General features: G+C 42.7%; 1 protein-coding gene across 1 annotated transcript in view; it reads left to right on the forward strand.

The window, feature by feature from the left end:
• Positions 1-22562, forward strand: part of LOC311098781 (pappalysin-2-like) — a gene marked incomplete at its 5' end in the record, with an annotated part of 88658 nt that overhangs the window by 46067 nt on the left and 20029 nt on the right. Inside the window, 8 exons of the mRNA XM_084139346.1 lie at positions 91-210; positions 541-676; positions 1064-1238; positions 1560-1731; positions 4164-4341; positions 18763-18976; positions 19970-20138; positions 20258-20390. Of these exons, the coding sequence (XP_083995472.1) occupies positions 91-210; positions 541-676; positions 1064-1238; positions 1560-1731; positions 4164-4341; positions 18763-18976; positions 19970-20138; positions 20258-20390 (1297 nt within the window). The remainder of the gene's footprint in view (positions 1-90; positions 211-540; positions 677-1063; positions 1239-1559; positions 1732-4163; positions 4342-18762; positions 18977-19969; positions 20139-20257; positions 20391-22562) is intronic.

The following is a 22562-nucleotide window of genomic DNA, read 5'->3' on the forward strand; positions in this document are numbered from 1 at the left end:
TACAATTGTTATCTTTCTGTAAATGTGACAATATTGAGTGTTGTTATGAAGGTTTTAAATAATTACTGTATGATTCCCCTTTTATTAAAGCTATGCAAGCCCCAGTACCTGGAGATGAATGAGAAGCCATCACATGACATATGGTTTCCATGCACGGCCCAGCCGTACACTCAGACCCACTCTGACGCGGAAGATACAGTATGGCTAAAGGTAGTGTTCTCCAAGCCACCACAGAGGATGCATGTGGCACCCTATTCCCTTTATAGTGCACTACCTTTGACCAGGGCCCACACACTATTTGACACTCTCCAAAGTAATATTCCAACAGTCATTTGTTATGTTCCAGGGCACATCTTTGTACTTTCTCCCAATTTGTCATGCCACGTTTGTCACAGTTTCTGTGGTTTCTGTTGTCATATTTTCCCCGGTATCATTACCATGCAATCTAATTATCATTGAAGTGGGGAACATTCAGGAACTGATTATTATTAAGTTGAACTCATTGGGTTGTTATCATAATAACTCTAATTGTTTGCCCAGGTGGGATTTGCGCAACCTGGAGTCGCCACGTCTGTCATCATCTATCTGGCCTCGGACGGAGCCTGGCCTGGAGAGCAGTGCAGGAAAACAGTCTTCATCCAACTGTGTGATACTGGTGGCAGAAACCACTCCTTGGGTAGGAACTTGAACTACTGACCCTGTTCACCTTGACAGACAAAAGAGCTGACTGACTGTTTGAATAAACATTTTCCAAGCCAAGATGTCTTCACACATACGTAGAGTTAGGGTTATGGCTAGGGACGTCTCAAGTCATGATGGCTGGTTACAGTGATGACCATGTGATATTTAAAGTGAGTAAGCATTCATGTCTTATTCCTGTCTGGGGCTCCATCTCAATTCCTCTTTTCGCAATTCCTCGCATCCCTTCTCCTCACCTACTTCTCAACTGTAGTTGAGGATAAGGACCAAGGTCCCTCCCCTTGGACCTTCTTGTTCAATATGTTTTGAGAAGATGAGGAATCGAGGAAAAATTAATTGAAGAAGGGCTTGTGTCTGTCCTCAGGTTCCTTTGAGCTGTCGTGCCAGCATAATCCCCTGGTGGTGAACGTGACACACAACCTGAGTCAACCCTTCTTCCTGACCACCGCTGTCATCCTCAACTTCTCCTCGCCCTTCGTTGCCGTGACGGGAGTCGCTCTGCGCACGTCGTGTCACTTCAGCGCCCTTGCCCTCACTGGGTGCGCTGAGGGTGGGGTCTCCTAGGGCTTCCACATGCACACACACACACGCACATATGTACATGTACAGGCACACACATGTGCACACACAGACACACACACACACAGTCATTCAGACATACACACACACATACACAACACGTAACATAGCCGTGCAAACACACACACACACACACACATACACACAAAGTGTGTGATATGTGTTACCATATCTGTTGAAAATTTAAATAATCAACAAAATTCTAAAAACATTACTCAACTCATACCTTTCTCTCTGTGTTTATCCTCTCCCTCTGTGCGTGTGTGATTGTGGTGGCCCAGCTGTTCACGACGGCCCTGCCAGATGGACACATGCAGTCCTCCTCAGCTGGAACATGCCTCTGTCACCTGCAACCCCGGGACAGAGAGGACTGAGACCTCTCACTGCACTGTCCACTGTCATCAAGGTTTTACTCTCACTGTGCTCAGTGGCAAGGGCCACCCACCCTTTCAGGTAAGCACAACACTGGGATTAGACTAGGGTCTTACCCCATCAGGTAAGCACAACACTAGGATTAGACTAGGGTCTTACACCATCAGGTACAGTGGGGAAAAAAAGTATTTAGTCAGCCACCAATTGTGCAAGTTCTCCCACTTAAAAAGATGAGAGAGGCCTGTAATTTTCATCATAGGTACACGTCAACTATGACAGACAAAATGAGAACATTTTTTCCAGAAAATCACATTGTAGGATTTTTAATGAATTTATTTGCAAATTATGGTGGAAAATAAGTATTTGGTCAATAACAAAAGTTTCTTAATACTTTGTTATATACCCTTTGTTGGCAATGACACAGGTCAAATGTTTTCTGTAAGTCTTCACAAGGTTTTCACACACTGTTGCTGGTATTTTGGCCCATTCCTCCATGCAGATCTCCTCTAGAGCAGTGATGTTTTGGGGCTGTCGCTGGGCAACACAGACTTTCAACTCCCTCCAAAGATTTTCTATGGGGTTGAGATCTGGAGACTGGCTAGGCCACTCCAGGACCTTGAAATGCTTCTTACAAAGCCACTCCTTCGTTGCCCGGGCTGTGTGTTTGGGATCATTGTCATGCTGAAAGACCCAGCCACGTTTAATCTTCAATGCCCTTGCTGATGGAAGGAGGTTTTCACTCAAAATCTCACGATACATGGCCCCATTCATTCTTTCCTTTACACGGATCAGTCGTCCTGGTCCCTTTGCAGAAAAACAGCCCCAAAGCATGATGTTTCCACCCCCATGCTTCACAGTAGGTATGGTGTTCTTTGGATGCAACTCAGCATTCTTTGTCCTCCAAACACGACAAGTTGAGTTTTTACCAAAAAGTTCTATTTTGGTTTCATCTGACCATATGACATTCTCCCAATCCTCTTCTGGATCATCCAAATGCACTCTAGCAAACTTCAGACGGGCCTGGACATGTACTGGCTTAAGCAGGGGGACAAGTCTTGCACTGCAGGATTTGAGTCCCTGGCGGCGTAGTGTGTTACTGATGGTAGGCTTTGTTACTTTGGTCCCAGCTCTCTGCAGGTCATTCACTAGGTCCCCCCGTGTGGTTCTGGGATTTTTGCTCACCGTTCTTGTGATCATTTTGACCCCACGGGGGGAGATCTTGCGTGGAGCCCCAGATCGAGGGAGATTATCAGTGGTCTTGTATGTCTTCCATTTCCTAATAATTGCTCCCACAGTTGATTTCTTCAAACCAAGCTGCTTACCTATTGCGGATTCAGTCTTCCCAGCCTGGTGCAGGTCTACAATTTTGTTTCTGGTGTCCTTTGACAGCTCTTTGGTCTTGGCCATAGTGGAGTTTGGAGTGTGACTGTTTGAGGTTGTGGACAGGTGTCTTTTATACTGATAACAAGTTCAAACAGGTGCCATTAATACAGGTAACGAGTGGAGGACAGAGGAGCCTCTTAAAGAAGAAGTTACAGGTCTGTGAGAGCCAGAAATCTTGCTTGTTTGTAGGTGACCAAATACTTATTTTCCACCATAATTTGCAAATAAATTCATAGAAAATCCTACAATGTGATTTTCTGGAGAAAAAAAATATCCATTTGTCTGTCATAGTTGACGTGTACCTATGATGAAAATGACAGGCCTCTCTCATCTTTTTAAGTGGGAGAACTTGCACAATTGGTGGCTGACTAAATACTTTTTTCCCCCACTGTAAACACAACACTGGGATTAGACTAGGGTTTTACCCCATTAGGTAAGCACAACACTAGGATTAGACTAGGGTCTTACCCCATCAGGTAAACACAACACTAGGATTAGACTAGGGTCTTACCCCATCAGGTAAGCACAACACTAGGATTAGACTAGGGTCTTAACCCATCAGGTAAGCACAACACTGCGATTAGACTAGGGTCTTACCCCATCAGGTAAGCACAACACTGGGATTAGACTAGGGTCTTACCCCATCAGGTAAGCACAACACTGGGATTAGACTAGGGTCTTACCCCATCAGGTAAGGACAACACTGGGATTAGACTAGGGTCTTACCCCATCAGGTAAGCACAACACTGGGATTAGACTAGGGTCTTACCCCATCAGGTAAGCACAACACTGGGATTAGACTAGGGTCTTACCCCATCAGGTAAGCACAACACTAGGATTAGACTAGGGTTGACAACCTTAGAACCTCACTCTATTTAAACAATTCAGAGCATAATAGAAATCATATGTAATATATATAATATAAGCCCCCTCCACTTTATCCCCCTACACATCAACATTGAATTTGAGAGCATTGTAAAAGTAACATAAAATATTACTAGCCTACTATGACTGTCGAAATATAGGAACTACTACAAGTAGCACCAGTAGTAGATATTTATATGATTGTAGTAGAATGCCATAGCACATCATGACTGTGTAATGTTTATTTATTCATCTTCAATTGAAAGAGAGAAACAGAGCTTCAGTGTGTACATGGAGCATGGGACCATGTTGTGAGCTGTCAGCCAATCGACTGTGGCCCCCCTCACCAGTCTCACGTCTACTTTGCTGTCTTCAGCTGCCCCTGGGGCACAACATTTGGCAAGCAGTGCTCTTTCACCTGCAACCCCCCTGCCATACTCCAGGGTATGTATGATTAACAGTACAGTTATAATTATACAAATTTACATACAGTGCATTGTATTCATAACAGTTTATATGATTATAGGTCCATTTATCATTTTAATGAAGTGGGAAGTTGATATTCATTCAGTCATTTACACAAAATGATTGGCACGTTCTAAAATTCTCAGAGAGGAAAATAAATTAGCTTGACCATGAGGCGGTTATTGCTGTTTTCTAGTTCACCTGAGGAGTCTCAGTCTATTACCTCATGTTGGTTGGGTGCACAGAGGGGCTTGGAGTCTAGCCTGATGTGGCATCATGGCGTAGGAGTGTGTCTGTGTTGCTCTGCTTTGACCTATTAGAGGTTCTTGTGAGGCGAGGCTGCTCTGCCGGCCCTGGGACTGGGACTGAACTGAACAGCTTGGCAGTTGATCTTGGTTGGCTTCCAGTGGACATATGCCTTTAGGCTCTGTGTAAATAGAAAAGTAGCAGGTGACAGGTGAAGAGAATAAATAAGGCAAACGAGAGGGTTTCTAACTCTGGAGTCGTCAGCAGGGCCAAGTGGGGCTCACGCTGGTAAGAACATGCTGCCATTTAATTTACCTCAGGGCCCCTGGCTTCTATCATCTATTACAGGGTTTTACCCCTGGCTTGTAGCTTCTACTCCAGGGTTTTACCCCTGGCTTGTAGCTTCTACTCCAGGGTTTTACCCCTGGCTTGTAGCTTCTACTCCAGGGTTTTACCCATGGCTTCTATCTTCTATTACAGGGTTTTACTCCGAGATCACTCACTCACATGATCGCTACCCAAAGTTATTATTGACAACATAACGTTTTCTCTTCCGAAAGGAAAAGGGATAGATGGGTCGTTCCACGAAATGAGTGCCTTTGCTATTTTAAGTAGAGATTGTGCACAAATATTGCATTTTTAAAAGCCTGTTATATTAAATGAAGTGCCCTTTAATATACACTACATGGACAATTAAATACATCTGTGCATCCTCTGTGACTTCTAGGAAGATTTTAACCCACTTAACCCACAAAGTCATTTCTGAAGATTATGATTTATTTCATGTTATTAGTGATTCATTTTAAAGTAAAAAAAAACAACCTGTCTCTAATTTTAATGTCAACCATGTTACATGACTGTAAGTCGCTTTGGATAAAAGCGTCTGCTAAATGGCATATTAATAATAATTAATAACATGAGCTGAACTCTCATTTTAATACGGTGAAACTATTCCTGTTAAACTCTGACGCCCTCTGGTGGCATTTTCTAAGCGACACTTAAATTGTAAACTACCTTTATTAGATACGTTTCGATTTCAAAACTATAAGTCCTAAAGACACATGCATAGTACTGTTAGAAAGGTAAGAACCGTGGGATTCTGATACAGTTGTATAGCAACAACGTGACTATTACAGAGCCAGAACAACAGCAGGGATATAAATCTTGGGGGGTTTTGGTTCCCAAATTTTCCCCATGTGAGAGAATAGGACATTTGAATGTCTGGGTTTGAAAGAAAATATGTCACCAATGACCATTCTAAAAGGATATAAGTACTTTTTTTACATGTTTTTTTCTTCATATCTTTTTGGTAATGGTGGCGCTCTAAACATGCACAATTCCCATAGGAACACAGCCATTTTAAAAGCGCAGGGCTTGTGCAACGTGCCATGCCTTTATTCTTTGTATTAGAGGAATTATATACTGTACATATGAAGTCGTAACCTTTTCATTGCCGTAATCAGATCTCAAGTCTGATTCCCAGTTCGTCCGCTATAAGATCACATGCGTCTGGTTTGATCTGGTTTGGGTGGTACCTCACTGTGCGAAAATGGCTAAACTGGTATTCAAGCCTGACATCTTAAAATGAACCTAGTCATCGGTACTTGTTTTTTGAAATAACACACAGACAGGCGAGGAAACTTCAAACTTCTTTTCCCATTCGTTTTCCCATTGGAAACGAGCGAGATTGATCAATGGAGCATATGGAGCATGCATTCAAGGTAATGTCATATTACATGTGGATGGAAAATGTGGAAGTTGACATCGCCAAAAAGACAAGAGCTTTCGAATGGTAGCTTTCCACTTAAGCTCCGTGGACCCGGTACCGGGCCCAAAACAACCGCTCAGAGTGTAACAGGTTTTTAAATAGTTTTTTAATCTCTACTGGATCGGTGTCCGTTAATTGGGACAGTTCTTACTCAATACGAACAATGTGACTAGAATGACGTTGTATACAAAAGCAAACTTTCCCGAGCAGACATATCTTATATGGGCAGAAAGCTTAAATTATTGTTAATCTAACTGCAGTGTCCAATTTACAGTAGCTATTACAGCGAAAAATTACCATGCTATTGTTTGAGGATAGTGCACAACAACAAAACACTTTTATCATGACGACAGGTTTGATACATTCACATATGAAGGTAAATAATGCAACAAAGCATTTTGACGTACGATAAACACTACACCTTGTTTCACCCAGTCAAGTTCTGTTTTTCTGCGATACTCAAGAAGGCAACCAAACTTTTATCAGCATTCTGCATGACGTATAGGCTACACAAAAGTTATTTTAGCCCACCAAGGGCTGATCTAATTACGCACCAATGAGACGGGCGGTGTTCACTTTATTGACTGTATCTTGGTCCAATGACCACCTATCATTTTGAAAAATAGCTAGCTAGATAGCCAATGAGCTGTGCTTTACAGGAGTATGTGATGGCCCTTTGTGTGAGTAAAAGTCATTGTGCTAAGCTCGCGTGCAATAACATACATTCAGGAGAAAATCCAGAGGACAAAGGGGAAGTCGCATTACGCACGCACGCTCGATTAGTTCTACCAAGTTTATTGCTAATTTAGAAAGTAGAACATGGCTAATAAAACAGGAAAAGCTCAATCGAAGACCAAGTATACAGATTTTGAATAAGTTATTGCAGAAATCGATCGGGAAAGTGACATGGAAGAAGTTGAGGACTCAGTTAATGATTACAGTGTAGACTCAAACGCTGAAGACATATCTTTGGACGGCAAAGATGCAATTTTGGACTGGCAAGTAAAATACATTTTTTATTCTGATGCTAATGCAGTTGTTTAAATGGTTGCAGATTATTCATTTGAGATATTTTTCTTTGATTGCTATATACAGTGAGGGAAAAAAGTATTTGATCCCCTGCTGATTTTGTACGTTTGCCCACTGACAAAGTAATGATCAGTCTATAATTTTAATGGTAGGTTTATTTGAACAGTGAGTGACAGAATAACAACAAAAAAATCCAGAAAAACCCATGTCAGAAATGTTATAAATTGATTTGCATTTTAATGAGGGAAATAAGTATTTGACCCCTCTGCAAAACATGACTTAGTACTTGGTGGCAAAACCCTTGTTGGCAATCACAGAGGTCAGACGTCTCTTGTAGTTGGCCACCAGGTTTGCACACATCTTAGGAGGGATTTTGTTCCACTCCTCTTTGCAGATCTTCTCCAAGTCATTAAGGTTTCGAGGCTGACGTTTGGCAACTCGAACTTTCAGCTCCCTCCACAGATTTTCTATGGGATTAAGGTCTGGAGACTGGCTAGGCCACTCCAGGACCTTAATGTGCTTCTTCTTGAGCCACTCCTTTGTTGCCTTGGCCGTGTGTTTTGGGTCATTGTCATGCTGGAAGACCCATCCACGACCCATTTTCAATGCCCTGGCTGAGGGAAGGAGGTTCTCACCCAAGATTTGACGGTACATGGCCCCGTCCATCATCCCTTTGATGCGGTGAAGTTGTCCTGTCCCCTTAGTAGAAAAACACCCCCAAAGCATAATGTTTCCACCTCCATGTTTGACGGTGGGGATGGTGTTCTTGGGGTCATAGGCAGCATTCCTCCTCCTCCAAACACGGCGAGTTGAGTTGATGCCAAAGACCTCCATTTTGGTCTCATCTGACCACAACACTTTCACCCAGTTCTACTCTGAATCATTCAGATGTTCATTGGCAAACTTCAGACGGGCATGTATATGTGCTTTCTTGAGCAGGGGGACCTTGCGGGCGCTGCAGGATTTTAATCCATGACGGCGTAGTGTGTTATTAATGGTTTTCTTTGAGACTGTGGTCCCAGCTCTCTTCAGGTCATTGACCATGTCCTGCTGTGTAGTTCTGGGCTGATCCCTCACCTTCCTCATGATAATTGATGTCCCACGAGGTGAGATCTTGCATGGAGCCCCAGACCGAGGGTGATTGACCGTCATCTTGAACTTCTTCCATTTTCTAATAATTGCGCTAACAGTTGTTGCCTTCTCACCAAGCTGCTTGCCTATTGTCCTGTAGCCCATCCCAGCCTTGTGCAGGTCTACACTTTTATCCCTGATGTCCTTACACAGCTCTATTGTCTTGGACATTGTGGAGAGGTTGGAGTCTGTTTGATTGAGTGTGTGGAAAGGTGTCTTTTATACAGGTAACGAGTTCAAACAGGTGCAGTTAATACAGGTAATGAGTAGAGAACAGGAGCGCTTCTTAAAGAAAAACTAACAGGTCTGTGAGAGCCGGAATTTTTACTGGTTGGTAGGTGATCAAATACTTATGTCATGCAATAAAGTGCAAATTAATTACTTAAAAATCATACAACGTGATTTTCTGGATTTTTGTTTTAGACTCCGTCTCTCACAGTTGAAGTGTACCTATGATAAAAATTACAGACCTCTACATGCTTTGTAAGTAGGAAAACCTGCAAAATCGGCAGTCAGGACTACCGGGCATGATGACACCTTGCTGTCCCCAGTCCGCCTGGCCTTGCTGCTATTCCAGTTTCAACTGTTCTGCCTGCGGCTACGAAACCCCTACCTGTCCCAGACCTGCTGTTTTCAACTCTTAATGATCGGCTATGAAAAGCCAACTGAGAGACCTGAGCCCTAGGACCATACATCAGGACTACCGGGCATGATGACACCTTGCTGTCCCCAGTCCGCCTGGCCTTGCTGCTATTCCAGTTTCAACTGTTCTGCCTGCGGCTACGAAACCCCTACCTGTCCCAGACCTGCTGTTTTCAACTCTTAATGATCGGCTATGAAAAGCCAACTGAGAGACCTGAGCCCTAGGACCATACGTCGGGACTACCGGCCGTGGTGACTCCTTGCTGTCCCCAGTCCGCCTGGCCTTGCTGCTATTCCAGTTTAAACTGTTCTGCCTGCGGTTATGGAACCCCTACCTGTCCCAGACCTGCTGTTTTCAACTCTTAATGATCGGCTATGAAAAGCCAACTGAGATTTATTCCTGATTATTATTTGACCATGCTTGTCACTTATGAACATTTTTGAACATCTTGGCATGGTTCTGTTATAATCTCCACCCGGCACAGCCAGAAGAGGACTGGCCACCCCTCATAGCCTGGTTCCTCTCTAGGTTTCTTCCTAGGTTTTCGCCTTTCTAGGGAGTTTTTCCTAGCCACCGTGCTTCTACACCTGCATTACTAGCTGTTTGGGGTTTTAGGCTGGGTTTCTGTACAGCACTTCGAGATATTAGCTGATGTAAGAAGGGCTATATAAAATAAAATTGATTGATTGATTGATTGTATCAAATACTTGTTCTCCCCACTGTATGTACACTGCTCAAAAAAATAAAGGGAACACTTAAACAACACAATGTAACTCCAAGTCAATCACACTTCTGTGAAATCAAACTGTCCACTTAGGAAGCAACACTGATTGACAATACATTTCACATGCTGTTGTGCAAATGGAATAGACAACAGGTGGAAATGATAGGCAATTAGCAAGCCACCCCCAATAAAGGACTGGTTTTGCAGGTGGTGACCACAGACCACTTCTCAGTTCCTATGCTGCCTGGCTGATGTTTTGGTCACTTTTGAATGCTGGCGGTGCTTTCACTCTAGTGGTAGCATGAGACGGAGTCTACCACCCACACAAGTGGCTCAGGCAGTGCAGCTCATCCAGGATGGCACATCAATGCGAGCTGTGGCAAGAAGGTTTGCTGTGTCTGTCAGCGTAGTGTCCAGAGCATGGAGGCGCTACCAGGAGACAGGTCAGTACATCAGGAGACGTGGAGGAGGCAGTAGGAGGGCAACAACCCAGCAGCAGGACTGCTACCTCCGCCTTTGTGCAAGGAGGAGCAGGAGGAGCACTGCCAGAGCCCTGCAAAATGACCTCCAGCAGGCCACAAATGTGCATGTGTCTGCTCAAACAGTCAGAAACAGACTCCATGAGGGTGGTATGAGGGCCCGACGTCCACAGGTGGGGGTTGTGCTTACAGCACAACCCCCACCTGGCATTTGCCAGAGAACACCAAGATTGGCAAATTCGCCACTGGCGCCCTGTGCTCTTCACAGATGAAAGCAGGTTCACACTGAGCACGTGACAGATGTGACAGAGTCTGGAGACGCCGTGGAGAACGTTCTGCTGCCTGCAACATCCTCCAGCATGACCAGTTTGGCGGTGGTTCAGTCATGGTGTGGGGTGGCATTTCTTTGGGGGGCCGCACAGCCCTCCATGTGCTCGCCAGAGGTAGCCTGACTGCCATTAGGTACCGAGATGAGATCCTCAGACCCCTTGTGAGACCATATGCTGGTGCGGTTGGCCCTGGGTTCCTCCTAATGCAAGACAATGCTAGACCTCATGTGGCTGGAGTGTGTCAGCGGTTCCTGCAAGAGGAAGGCATTGATGCTATGGACTGGCCCGCCCGTTCCCCAGACCTGAATCCAATTGAGCACATCTGGGACATCATGTCTCGCTCCATCCACCAACGCCACGTTGCACAACAGACTGTCCAGGAGTTGCCGGATGATTTAGTCCAGGTCTGGGAGGAGATCCCTCAGGAGACCATCCGCCACCTCATCAGGAGCATGCCCAGGCGTTGTAGGGAGGTCATACAGGCACGTGGAGGCCACACACACTACTGAGCCTCATTTTGACTTGTTTTAAGGACATTACATCAAAGTTGGATCAGCCTGTAGTGTGGTTTTCCACTTTAATTTTGAGGGTGACTCCAAATCCAGACCTCCATGGGTTGATAAAAGTATTTAATAAGATTATTTCATTCATTCAGATCTAGGATGTGTTATTTTAGTGTTCCCTTTATTTTTTTGAGCAGTGTATATACAGCTCTGGAAAAAATTAAGAGACCACTGCAAAAATCTAAGTTTCTCTGGTTTTACTATTTATAGGTATGTGTTTGGGTGAAATTAACATTTATGTTTTATTCTATAAACTACTGACAACATTTCTCCCAAATTCCAAATAAAAATATTGTCATTTAGAGCATTTATTTGCAGAAAATGACAACTGGTCAAAATAACAAAAAAGATGCAGTGTTGTTAGACCTCGAATAATGCACAGAAAATAAGTTCATGTTCATTTTTAAACAACACAATACTAATGTTTTAACTTAGGAAGAGTTCAGAAATCAATATTTGGTGGAATAACCCTGATTTTCAATCACAACTTTCATGCGTCTTGGCATGCTCTCCACCAGTCTTTCACATTGATGTTGGGTGATTTTGTGCCACTCCTGGCTCAATAATTCAAGCAGCTCGGCTTTGTTTGATGCCTTGTGACCATCCATCTTCCTCTTGATCACATTCCAGAAGTTTTCAATGGGGTTCAGGTCTGGAGATTGGGCTGGCCATGACAGGGTCTTGATCTGGTGGTCCTCCATCCACACCTTGATTGACCTGGCTGTGTGGCATGGTGCATTGTCCTGCTGGAAAAACCAATACTCAGAGTTGGGGCACAATGTCAGAGCAAAAGGAAGCACGTTTTCTTCCAGGACAACCTTGTACGTGGCTCGATTCATGCGTCCTTCACAAAGACAAATCTGCCCGATTACAGCCTTGCTGAAGCACCCCCAGATTATCACCGATCCTCCACCAAATTTCACAGTGGGTGCAAGACACTGTGGCTTGTAGGCCTCTCCAGGTCTCCGTCTAACCATTAGACACCAGGTGTTGGGCAAAGCTGAAAATTGGACTCATCAGAGAAGATACCTCTGCCGGTCTGTAGCTTTGTTGTCCCCAATGTCTGCTGCTTGACCTTGTTCTTATGAACCACCGTCTTTGAAATTTTAAGGATGGAAGCAACCTGACGCTCACTGTATCCCTCTGCCAGTAAAGCCAGAATTGAACCCTTCTTTTCCTCACTCAAAACGTTCCTTTTCAACTCTTTTGGCATGGTCAATAGTTATTTTTTGATTAATATTACTTTTGAGGTACTATTAGCACTGTTTTTGCCATCCAGCTGGTCCTATTGCAAGAGGATAGTGATGACCACGGCAGTGGTTTTTATACTTTTCCTCGTTAAATAAGATTTGGGTCAGGTGATCACCTAATCAGTACCTAATTCAGTAGAATGAGGTGTGCCTGTGTTGGAATTCAACAGACACTGGAATGGAATCGCTGTCATACATGCAGAAATGCTGATTTAAGAGAAATTTGCAGTTGTCTCTTAATTTTTTCCAGAGCTGTATATATACAGTGGCTTACAAAAGTATTCACCCCCCTTGGCATGTTTCCATTTTGTTGCCTTACAACCTGGAATTAAAATGGATTTTTTTGGGAGGTTTGTATCATTTGATTTACACAAGGTGTCTACAACTTTGAAGATGCAAAATATGTTTTATTGTGAAACAAACAAGAAATAAGACAAAGAAACAGAAAACTTGAGCGTGCATAACTATTCATCCCCCCCCCCCCCCCCCCCCCCAAAAAAAAAAAAAGTCAATACTTTGTAGAGCAACCTTTTGCAGCAATTACAGCTGCAAGTCTCTTGGGGTATGTCTTTATAAGCTTGGCACATCTAGCCACTGGGATTTTTGCCCATTCTTCAAGGCAAGACTGCTCCAGCTCCTTCAAGTTGGATGGGTTCTGCTGGTGTACAGCAATCTTTAAGTCATACAACAGATTCTCAATTGGATTAAGGTCTAGGATTTCAGTAGGCCTTCCAAGACATTTAAATATTTCCCCTTAAACCACTCTAGTGTTTCTTTAGCAGTATGCTTAGGGTCATTGTCCTGCTGGAAGGTGAAACTCCGTCCCAGTCTCAAATCTCTGGAAGACTGAAACAGGTTTCCCTCAAGAACTTCCCTGTATTTAGCGCCATCCATCATTCCTTCAATTCTGACCAGTTTCCCAGTCCCTGCCGATGCTGCCACCACCGATGCTGCCACCACCATGCTTCACTGTGGGGATGGTGTTCTCGGGGTGATGAGAGGTGTTGGGTTTGCGCCAGACATAGCATTTTCTTTGATGGCCAAAAAGCTTAATTTTAGTCTCATCTGACCAAAGTACCTTCTTCTATATGTTTGGGGAGTCTCCCACATGCCTTTTGGCGAACACCAAACGTGTTTGCTTATTTTTTTCTTTAAGCAATGGCTTTTTTCTGGCCACCCTTCCGTAAAGCCCAGCTCTGTGGAGTGTACGGCTTAAAGTGGTCATTTTTCAGGATCTGAAAAAAAGAATTGTTGCTCAACATAAAGATGGCCTGGGCTATAAGAAGATTGCCAAGACCCTGAAACTGAGATGCAGCACGGTGGCCAAGACCATACAGCGGTTTAACAGGACAGGTTCCACTCAGAACAGGCCTCGCCATGGTCGACCAAAGAAGTTGAGTGCACGTGCTCAGCGTCATATCCAGAGGTTGTCTTTGGGAAATAGACGTATGAGTGCTGCCAGCATTGCTGCAGAGGTTGAAGGGGTGGGGGGTCAGCCTGTCAGTGCTCAGACCATACGCCGCACACTGCATCAAATTGGTCTGCATGGCTGTTGTCCCAGAAGGAAGCCTCTTCTAAAGATGATGCACAAGAAAGCCCGCAAACAGTTTGCTGAAGACAAGCAGACTAAGGGCATGGATTACTGGAACCATGTCCTGTGGTCTGATGAGACCAAGATAAACTTATTTGGTTCAGATGGTGTCAAACGTGTGTGGCAGCAACCAGGTGAGGAGTACAAAGACAAGTGTGTCTTGCCTACAGTCAAGCATGGTGGTGGGAGTGTCATGGTCTGGGGCTGCATGAGTGCTGCCGGCACTGGGGAGCTACAGTTCATTGAGGGAACCATGAATGCCAACATATACTGTGACATACTGAAGCAGAGCATGATCCCCTCCCTTCAGAGACTGGGCCACAGGGCAGTATTCCAACATGATAACGACCCCAAACACACCTCCAAGACGACCACTGCCTTGCTAAAGAAGCTGAGGGTAAAGGTGGTGGACTGGCCAAGCATGTCTCCAGACCTAAACCCTATTGAGCATCTGTGGGGCATCCTCAAACGGAAGGTGGAGGAGTGCAAGGTCTCTAACATCCACCAGCTCCGTGATGTCGTCATGGAGGAGTGGAAGAGGACTCCAGTGGCAACCTGTGAAGCTCTGGTGAACTTCATGCCCAAGAGGGTTAAGGCAGTGCTGGAAAATGATGGTGGCCACACAAAATATTGACACTTTGGGCCCAATTTGGACATTTTCACTTAGGGGTGTACTCACTTTTGTTGCCAGCGGTTTAGACATTAATGGCTGTGTGTTGAGTTATTTTGAGGGGACAGCAAATGTACACTGTTATACAAGCTGTACACTCACTACTTCAGTGTTGTCACATGAAAAGATATACTCAAATATTTACAAAAATGTGAGGGGTGTACTCACTTTTGTGAGATAGTGTGTGGGTATATATATATATATATATATATATATATATATATATATATATATATATATATTTATGTATATATATATATATATATATATATATATATATATATATATATATATATATATATATATATATATATTATGTATGTGTGTGTGTGTGTGTGTGTGTTGTTTATTTGATGTATTGATGCAGGGCTCATCCGATTCGTAAAGATGACCTGCTCTTTGTAAAGTGGATGGATACCAGAGAGGTGGTCATGTGCACCACTATCCACAAATCGTACAGTGGCGATCACATCAGCAGGTGTGTGAAGGACGCTAGTGGGGCATGGACCAAGAAAAATATCCCCATTCCAGCTGCTGTAAAGGATTACAAGAAGAGCATGGGAGGTGTGGACCTGTCAGACGCGCTGATAGGCTACTACAATGTTCTCCACAAGACAATTAAATGGTACAAGACATTGTTCTATCATTTCATCGACATTGCTGTGATGAATGCATTCATCCTCCAGAAGGAAATGGCTAAGAGTTGTGGACAGAACCCCATGACACAGCTAGCCTTCAGAGAGCTGCTGATCCAGGAGCTTGTTGACTACGGCACAAAGTCTACGGCAGCACCTTCTGTCCCCTCTACCTCTGTCCCCTCTACTCCTGTCCCCTCTACTCCTGCCACCAGTGGTGTTCACCTGCCAAAATACATAACTGCAGACATGAATGTGCCTCAGGGCCAAAAGGGCACAGTAGGGAGTCATCGTTGTAATCTGTGTCACAAGAAAGCTCCCATCACCTGCACTATTTGTTCTGTTACCCTCTGCTTTACAGCAGAAAGAGACTGCTATGGGACTTGGCATCAGCAGCACAATCTTGTGTAGAGGACTGAGGGTGTTTTAAATACTGTAATTGTAAATAGTGTGTAAATAGTATATATATATATATTTTTCACTTTGTATGTGGTTTGTGGTGTGTTCACTTATGACATTGGATCAGCATTCTCGTTGCGTCTCCTGTTAGTACCTTTTATGTAGGGAAGCTAATGATCCATCATGTATGACATTCCTGGGAGTGTGTAAACTTGTATTTTTTATTACTATAGCATGTTTGTATGTTCTATATAGTTATGTACTTGAAAATGTATCAATTTACCAATTCAGCCACTTGGAGGCCACTTGGGTACATTTGGGCAAACTCGTGAGGGACACCTGGGTGACTTCATACTAAATGTTATGTAGCTCCCTCATTCCTGAAGGTATCAGTCTGAAACTTTGCACATACACTGTTGCCCTCTTGTAGACAACATCTAAATTACCTCCAGCTTCCTATCTGAATGTATGGCTTTTCTTTTTCATGTCAAAGATGATGAAATAAAATAGAAAACATATGTTTTTTTGTTTGTTTTATCTTTTACCAGATCTATTGTGTTATGTTCTCCTACATTAATTTCACATTTCCACAAACTTCAAAGTGTTTCCTTTCAAATGGTATCAATAATATGCATATCCTTGCTTCAGGTCCTGAGCTACAGGCAGTTAGATTTGGGTATGTCATTTTAGGCGGAAATTGAAAAAAGGCTCCGATCCTTAAGAGGTTAATCAAATACAACCACCCAGTTACAATCAACCCTGTTACTTTATTTGGCACTTAATAGGCACTTACTGTGTTTTTTTTACATTTATTTAACTTCTAGAGATGGGAAAATGTGTTTTTTATTAAGTTGTACATGTGCTCTTTACAACAGAATGTAAAAAATTAGGTGAAAGGTTTTTTTCACCAAGTTACACTACCCAAAGGCACCTAATTGTTGGAATGACCCAGATGGCAACTCCCAACAGATGTAAACCGCAACCTAGCTGTTTTAAGTTTGCTACATAGACTACTACAGGAACACTGGCTGTGGTAAATCAGTGAGCTCTTCTGAATTGTTTGATAGGTTACCGATATTGACCCAACATGCATGTTGATCCTAGTTCCTATGTACCCATTGCCATGCATTACTCAGTACTCAGCGATTCCTCCTTATACAGCTGTATTGGAATTTTTATAATGATTGCAACGCTAGAGCAAAGCTTAAAGACCTTATAAAACACTTTTAACCATGTAAAAGATGAATTACATTTTATAGACCAATAAAATGAACACAACTTTTAGAGTATTATTTGTATTTGTATTATTAAGGCAGTTATACGTTTTAAAAACATTACAATACATTCATAACAGATTTCACACATATTAAGTGTGTGCCCTCAGGCTTCTGCTCTACTACCACATATCAATAACACAAAATCCATGTGTACATGTGTGTATAGTGCGTATGTTATCGTATGTTTGTATGCATGTGTCTATGTTTGTGTTGCTTCACAGTGCCCACTGTTCCATAAGGTGTATTTGTATATGTTTTTTTAAATCTAATTTTACTGTTGGCATGAGTTACTTGATGTGGAATAGAGTTCCATGTAGTAATGGCTCTGTGTAGTACTGTGCGCCTCCCATAGTCTGTTCTTGACTTGGGGACTGTGAAGAGGCCTCTGGTGGCATGTCTTGTGTGGGATTATGATTACATATACACTACCATTCAAAAGTTTGGGGTCACTTAGAAATGTCCTTGTTTTGAGACTAGTTGAGGATCTGGAGCATCAGCAATTGTGGGTTCGATTACAGGCTCAAAATGGCCAGAAACAAATAACTTTCTTCTGAAACTCGTCAGTTTATTCTTGTTCTGAGAAATGAAGGCTATTCCATGCGAGAAATTGCCAAGAAACTGAAGATCTCGTACAACGCCATATCTCAGACTGCCCATCTTAATCTTTTCTTTTTATTGGCCAGTCTAAGATGTGGCTTTTTCTTTACAACTCTGCCTAGAAGGTCAGCATCCCGGAGTTGCCTCTTCACTGTTGATGTTGAGACTGGTGTTTTGCGGGTACTATTTAATGAAGCTGCCAGTTGAGGACCTGTGAGGTGCCTGTTTCTCAAACTAGACACTCTAATGTATTTGTCCTCTTGCTTAGTTGTGCACCGGGGCCTCCCACTCATCTTTCTATTCTGGTTAGAGCCAGTTTGCGCTGTTCTGTGAAGGGAGTAGTACACAGTGTTGTACGTTTCATAACTAGTTATTTGTTTCTGGCCATTTTGAGCCTGTAATCGAACCCACAATTGCTGATGCTCCAGATCCTCAACTAGTCTCAAGAAGGACAGTTTTATTGCTTCTTTAATCAGCACAACAGTTTTCAGCTGTGCTAACATAATTACAAAAGGTTTTCTAATGATCAATTAGCCTTTTAAATTGATAAACTTGGATTAGCAAACACAACGTGCCATTGGAACAAAGGACTGATGGTTTCTGATAATGGGCCTCTGTACGCCTATGTAGATATTCCATTAAAAATCAGCCATTTCCAGCTACAATAGCCATTTACAACATTACAATGTCTACACTGTATTTCTGATCAATTTGATGTTATTTTAATGGACAAAAAAATTGCTTTTCTTTCGAAAACAAGGACATTTCTAAGTGACCCCAAACTTTTGAATGGTAGTGTATATACCAACATAACCTTGTGTGGGGCCTTAGATAATTTAGCTTTAGGCACCGGCAGGTATGGACACATACGATACAATTGATCATATTGAAATTACTAACAGTCCACAAACTTACCTTATGTCTTAGCATTTGAATGAATGGACTGATTCCCAATGTCAGATTCATTAAGAGTGTTAACAACTAACTTAATAACAAACTACTTACTACTGATTGGATTACAATTATGTGTGAGGTTTGAATAGATGTTGTGCCTGTATTTGTTTTGCAGGGGACAGTGATAGGTTGGTGTGTCTAGATGATGGACTATGGTCCTTCCCTGAAGCCTACTGTAAGATAGAGTGCCCAGAGCCTCCGACAGTACCCAATGCCAAGCTCCTAGTGCCCCAGTGCGATGGTACAGGGCATGATGTGGGTACCGTGTGCCTTTACAAATGTAACCCAGGTTGCTATGTTACTGGCAGCCTAAAAACAAAGTCCAGAAAGTGAGTAATCTATCACTTTTTTTTTGCTCTGCTCCATAAAAGTGTTATAGAACAGTGTCAGTAGCTGCTATTTTATTTAACAGGAAACAATGAATGCATCACATATTTCTCCCACGGATCCTGAATTTAAATAGCACAATTTGTACATTTAAATGTATTTTTAGATCCATAAACCTTGTATACCTGTGTACAGTTTTTAAGCATAGCAACATACATCTCCAGTAAAATCCATACCAATGGTTACGTTTCTCATGATTGTTTTCCAGTTTAGTTAATTGGGCAACTTTGCCTCATTATCGATGTGATTCACGTGTTTCTAATGAGATGGTTTCCCATTAGTAAGCCGCTGTTGCAGGTTTATTTCCTCCCTTTGTTGGAGTCAGCATTATCCCTTGACTATTGGGCATATCGGCCCGTCAAAGACATTGTTCTTGAATCTAGCTAGACCTTCTAAGACTGCTCAGCATGTTGTACTGGACCAACTGCATGTACAAACTGATATCAGAACAGGGCATTTGCACCTGGACTTCTTTATGAGATTCTCAACTCACTTTTAAGATATGTGAACATCTTAAGAACCTCTAATGAGTTACAATATGTGAAAGACCAAAAGCACTATTAAATTGGTTTAAATGATATTGTTTATTATGAACTTTGACATGTTTTAATAATATAATAATTTACTAAAATACATTGTTAACACCACAATTTTACTGAAAATGGTAACCGCTACAGTAACTTGTTATTACTGAGGCTTGTGAATACTGTATCCCTCTCTTTTTCACCCCTGGTTTTAGTCCATTTTAGATATGTACTTACTTATTCACTCAGGTTTAACCAGAGATGACATCAGACGTGTAGGTGTTTGTTAGTGCGTCATCGCATGTCAGTACTGTGAATGTGAAGGCTGATGTGTAGGCCGGTATTCCTACTGACAGTGTGTGTGTGTGTGTGTGTGTGCGTGCCTGCGCGTGTGCATGTGCACGTCCCAAGGAGGTTTCTGAAGGTGGAGTGTGTAGAGGGGGGCCAGTGGGAGGAGGGTGGCTGTGAACCCGTTCCCTGTCCATCTCTGCCTGCTGTTTATGAGGGCATGTTCACCTGCACCAACGGCAGGCACTACAACAGCATCTGTACCCTCCAGTGTCCTCACGCCTCGGAAAACGTAAGGCTTTAGCTCTCTTTATACTAAACAAAAGATGCAATATAGGTCCACTGAGCTGTCATTCCATTCATTAATAAATTGCCGTATCTTATTCATTCTGTTTTTATCTATTCTGACAGCACACAATTCGCTGCACTAAAGATGGCGAGTGGACAGAGGAGTTCACAATGTGTACAAGGTTAAATGAAGCCTGCCCACCTCCGCCTGATGTCAATCAGGTTCAGTATGCCTGTGACGAGGGCTTCAGTGTTGGTAAGTCTCCTTCTCAACTCCTCCAGCTTGAGGACACTCCTCATTACCCTTACAGTAGTACTTTAGTGTAGTAATGTAATGCAGTGTACTGTAGTAATCAACAGACTGTCAGTATTATTTCGAATAGATAATGCATTGCATCCTTCTGATAAACACATCTTATGTTGCTTTATTGGTGCACAGAAGGCATTTTAGTTGGTATTTGTTTAGTCTGAAAGGTTCTACAGTGTAAAAGAACAGATACATTTAAACATCTCATGATTATGTAATACTGTACCACAGTAATATATATATATATATATATATATACAGTGAGGGAAAAAAGTATTTGATCCCCTGCTGATTTTGTACATTTGCCCACTGACAAAGAAATGATCAGTCTATAATTTTAATGGTAGGTTTATTTGAACAGTGAGAGACAGAATAACAACAAAAAAATCCAGAAAAACGCATGTCAAAAATGTTATAAATTGATTTTCATTTTAATGAGGGACATAAGTATTTGACCCCCTCTCAATCAGAAAGATTTCTGGCTCCCATGTGTCTTTTATACAGGTAACGAGCTGAGATTAGGAGCACACTCTTAAAGGGAGTGCTCCTAATCTCAGTTTGTTACCTGTATAAAAGACACCTGTCCACAGAAGCAATCAATCAATCAGATTCCAAACTCTCCACCATGGCCAAGACCAAAGAGCTCTCCAAGGATGTCAGGGACAAGATTGTAGACCTACACAAGGCTGGAATGGGCTAAAAGACCATCGCCAAGCAGCTTGGTGAGAAGGTGACAACAGTTGGTGCGATTATTCGCAAATGGAAGAAACACAAAATAACTGTCAATCTCCCTCGGCCTGGGGCTCCATGCAAGATCTCACCTTGTGGAGTTGCAATGATCATGAGAACGGTGAGGAATCAAGCCAGAACTACACGGGAGGATCTTGTCAATGATCTCAAGGCAACTGGGACCATAGTCACCAAGAAAACAATTGGTAACACACTACGCCGTGAAGGACTGAAATCCCGCAGCACCCGCAAGGTCCCCCTGCTCAAGAAAGCACATATACAGGCCCGTCTGAAGTTTGCCAATGAACATCTGAATGATTCAGAGGAGAACTGGGTGAAAGTGTTGTGGTCAGATGAGACCAAAATCGAGCTCTTTGGCATCAACTCAACTCGCCGTGTTTGGAGGAGGAGGAATGCTGCCTATGACCCCAAGAACACCATCCCCACCGTCAAACATGGAGGTGGAAACATTATGCTTTGGGGGTGTTTTTCTGCTAAGGGGACAGGACAACTTCACTGCATCAAAGGGACGATGGACGGGGCCATGTACCGTCAAATCTTGGGTGAGAACCTCCTTCCCTCAGCCAGGGCATTGAAAATGGGTCGTGGATGGGTATTCCAGCATGACAATGACCCAAAACACACGGCCAAGGCAACAAAGGAGTGTCTCAAGAAGAAGCACATTAAGGTCGTTGAGTGGCCTAGCCAGTCTCCAGACCTTAATCCCATAGAAAATCTGTAGAGGGAGCTGAAGGTTTGAGTTGCCAAACGTCAGCCTCGAAACCTTAATGACTTGGAGAAGATCTGCAAAGAGGAGTGGAACAAAATCCCTCCTGAGATGTGTGCAAACCTGGTGGCCAACTACAAGAAACGTCTGACCTCTGTGATTGCCAACAAGGGTTTTACCACCAAGTACTAAGTCATGTTTTGCAGAGGGGTCAAATACTTATTTCCCTCATTAAAATGCAAATCAATTTATAACATTTTTGACATGCGTTTTTCTGGATTTTGTTGTTGTTATTCTGTCTCTCACTGTTCAAATAAACCTACCATTAAAATTATAGACTGATCATGTCTTTGTCAGTGGGCAAACGTACAAAATCAGCAGGGGATCAAATACTTTTTTCCCTCACTGTATATATACAGTGCCTAGCAAAAGTATTCATCCGCCTTGGCGTTTTTCCTATTTTGTTGCATTACAACCTGTAATTTAAATGGATTTTTATTTGGATTTCATGTATTGGACATACACAAAATAACCAAAATTGGTGAAGTTAAATGAAAAAAATAACTTGTTTAAAGAAATTTGAAAAAATAAATAACGGAAAAGTGGTGCGTGCATATGTATTCACCACCTTTGCTATGAAGCCGCTAAATAAGATCTGGCGCAAC

This window comes from Coregonus lavaretus (genome assembly GCF_964263955.1).
Source record: "Coregonus lavaretus genome assembly, chromosome: 23".
In the NCBI taxonomy this organism is placed as follows: Eukaryota; Metazoa; Chordata; class Actinopteri; order Salmoniformes; family Salmonidae; genus Coregonus; species Coregonus lavaretus.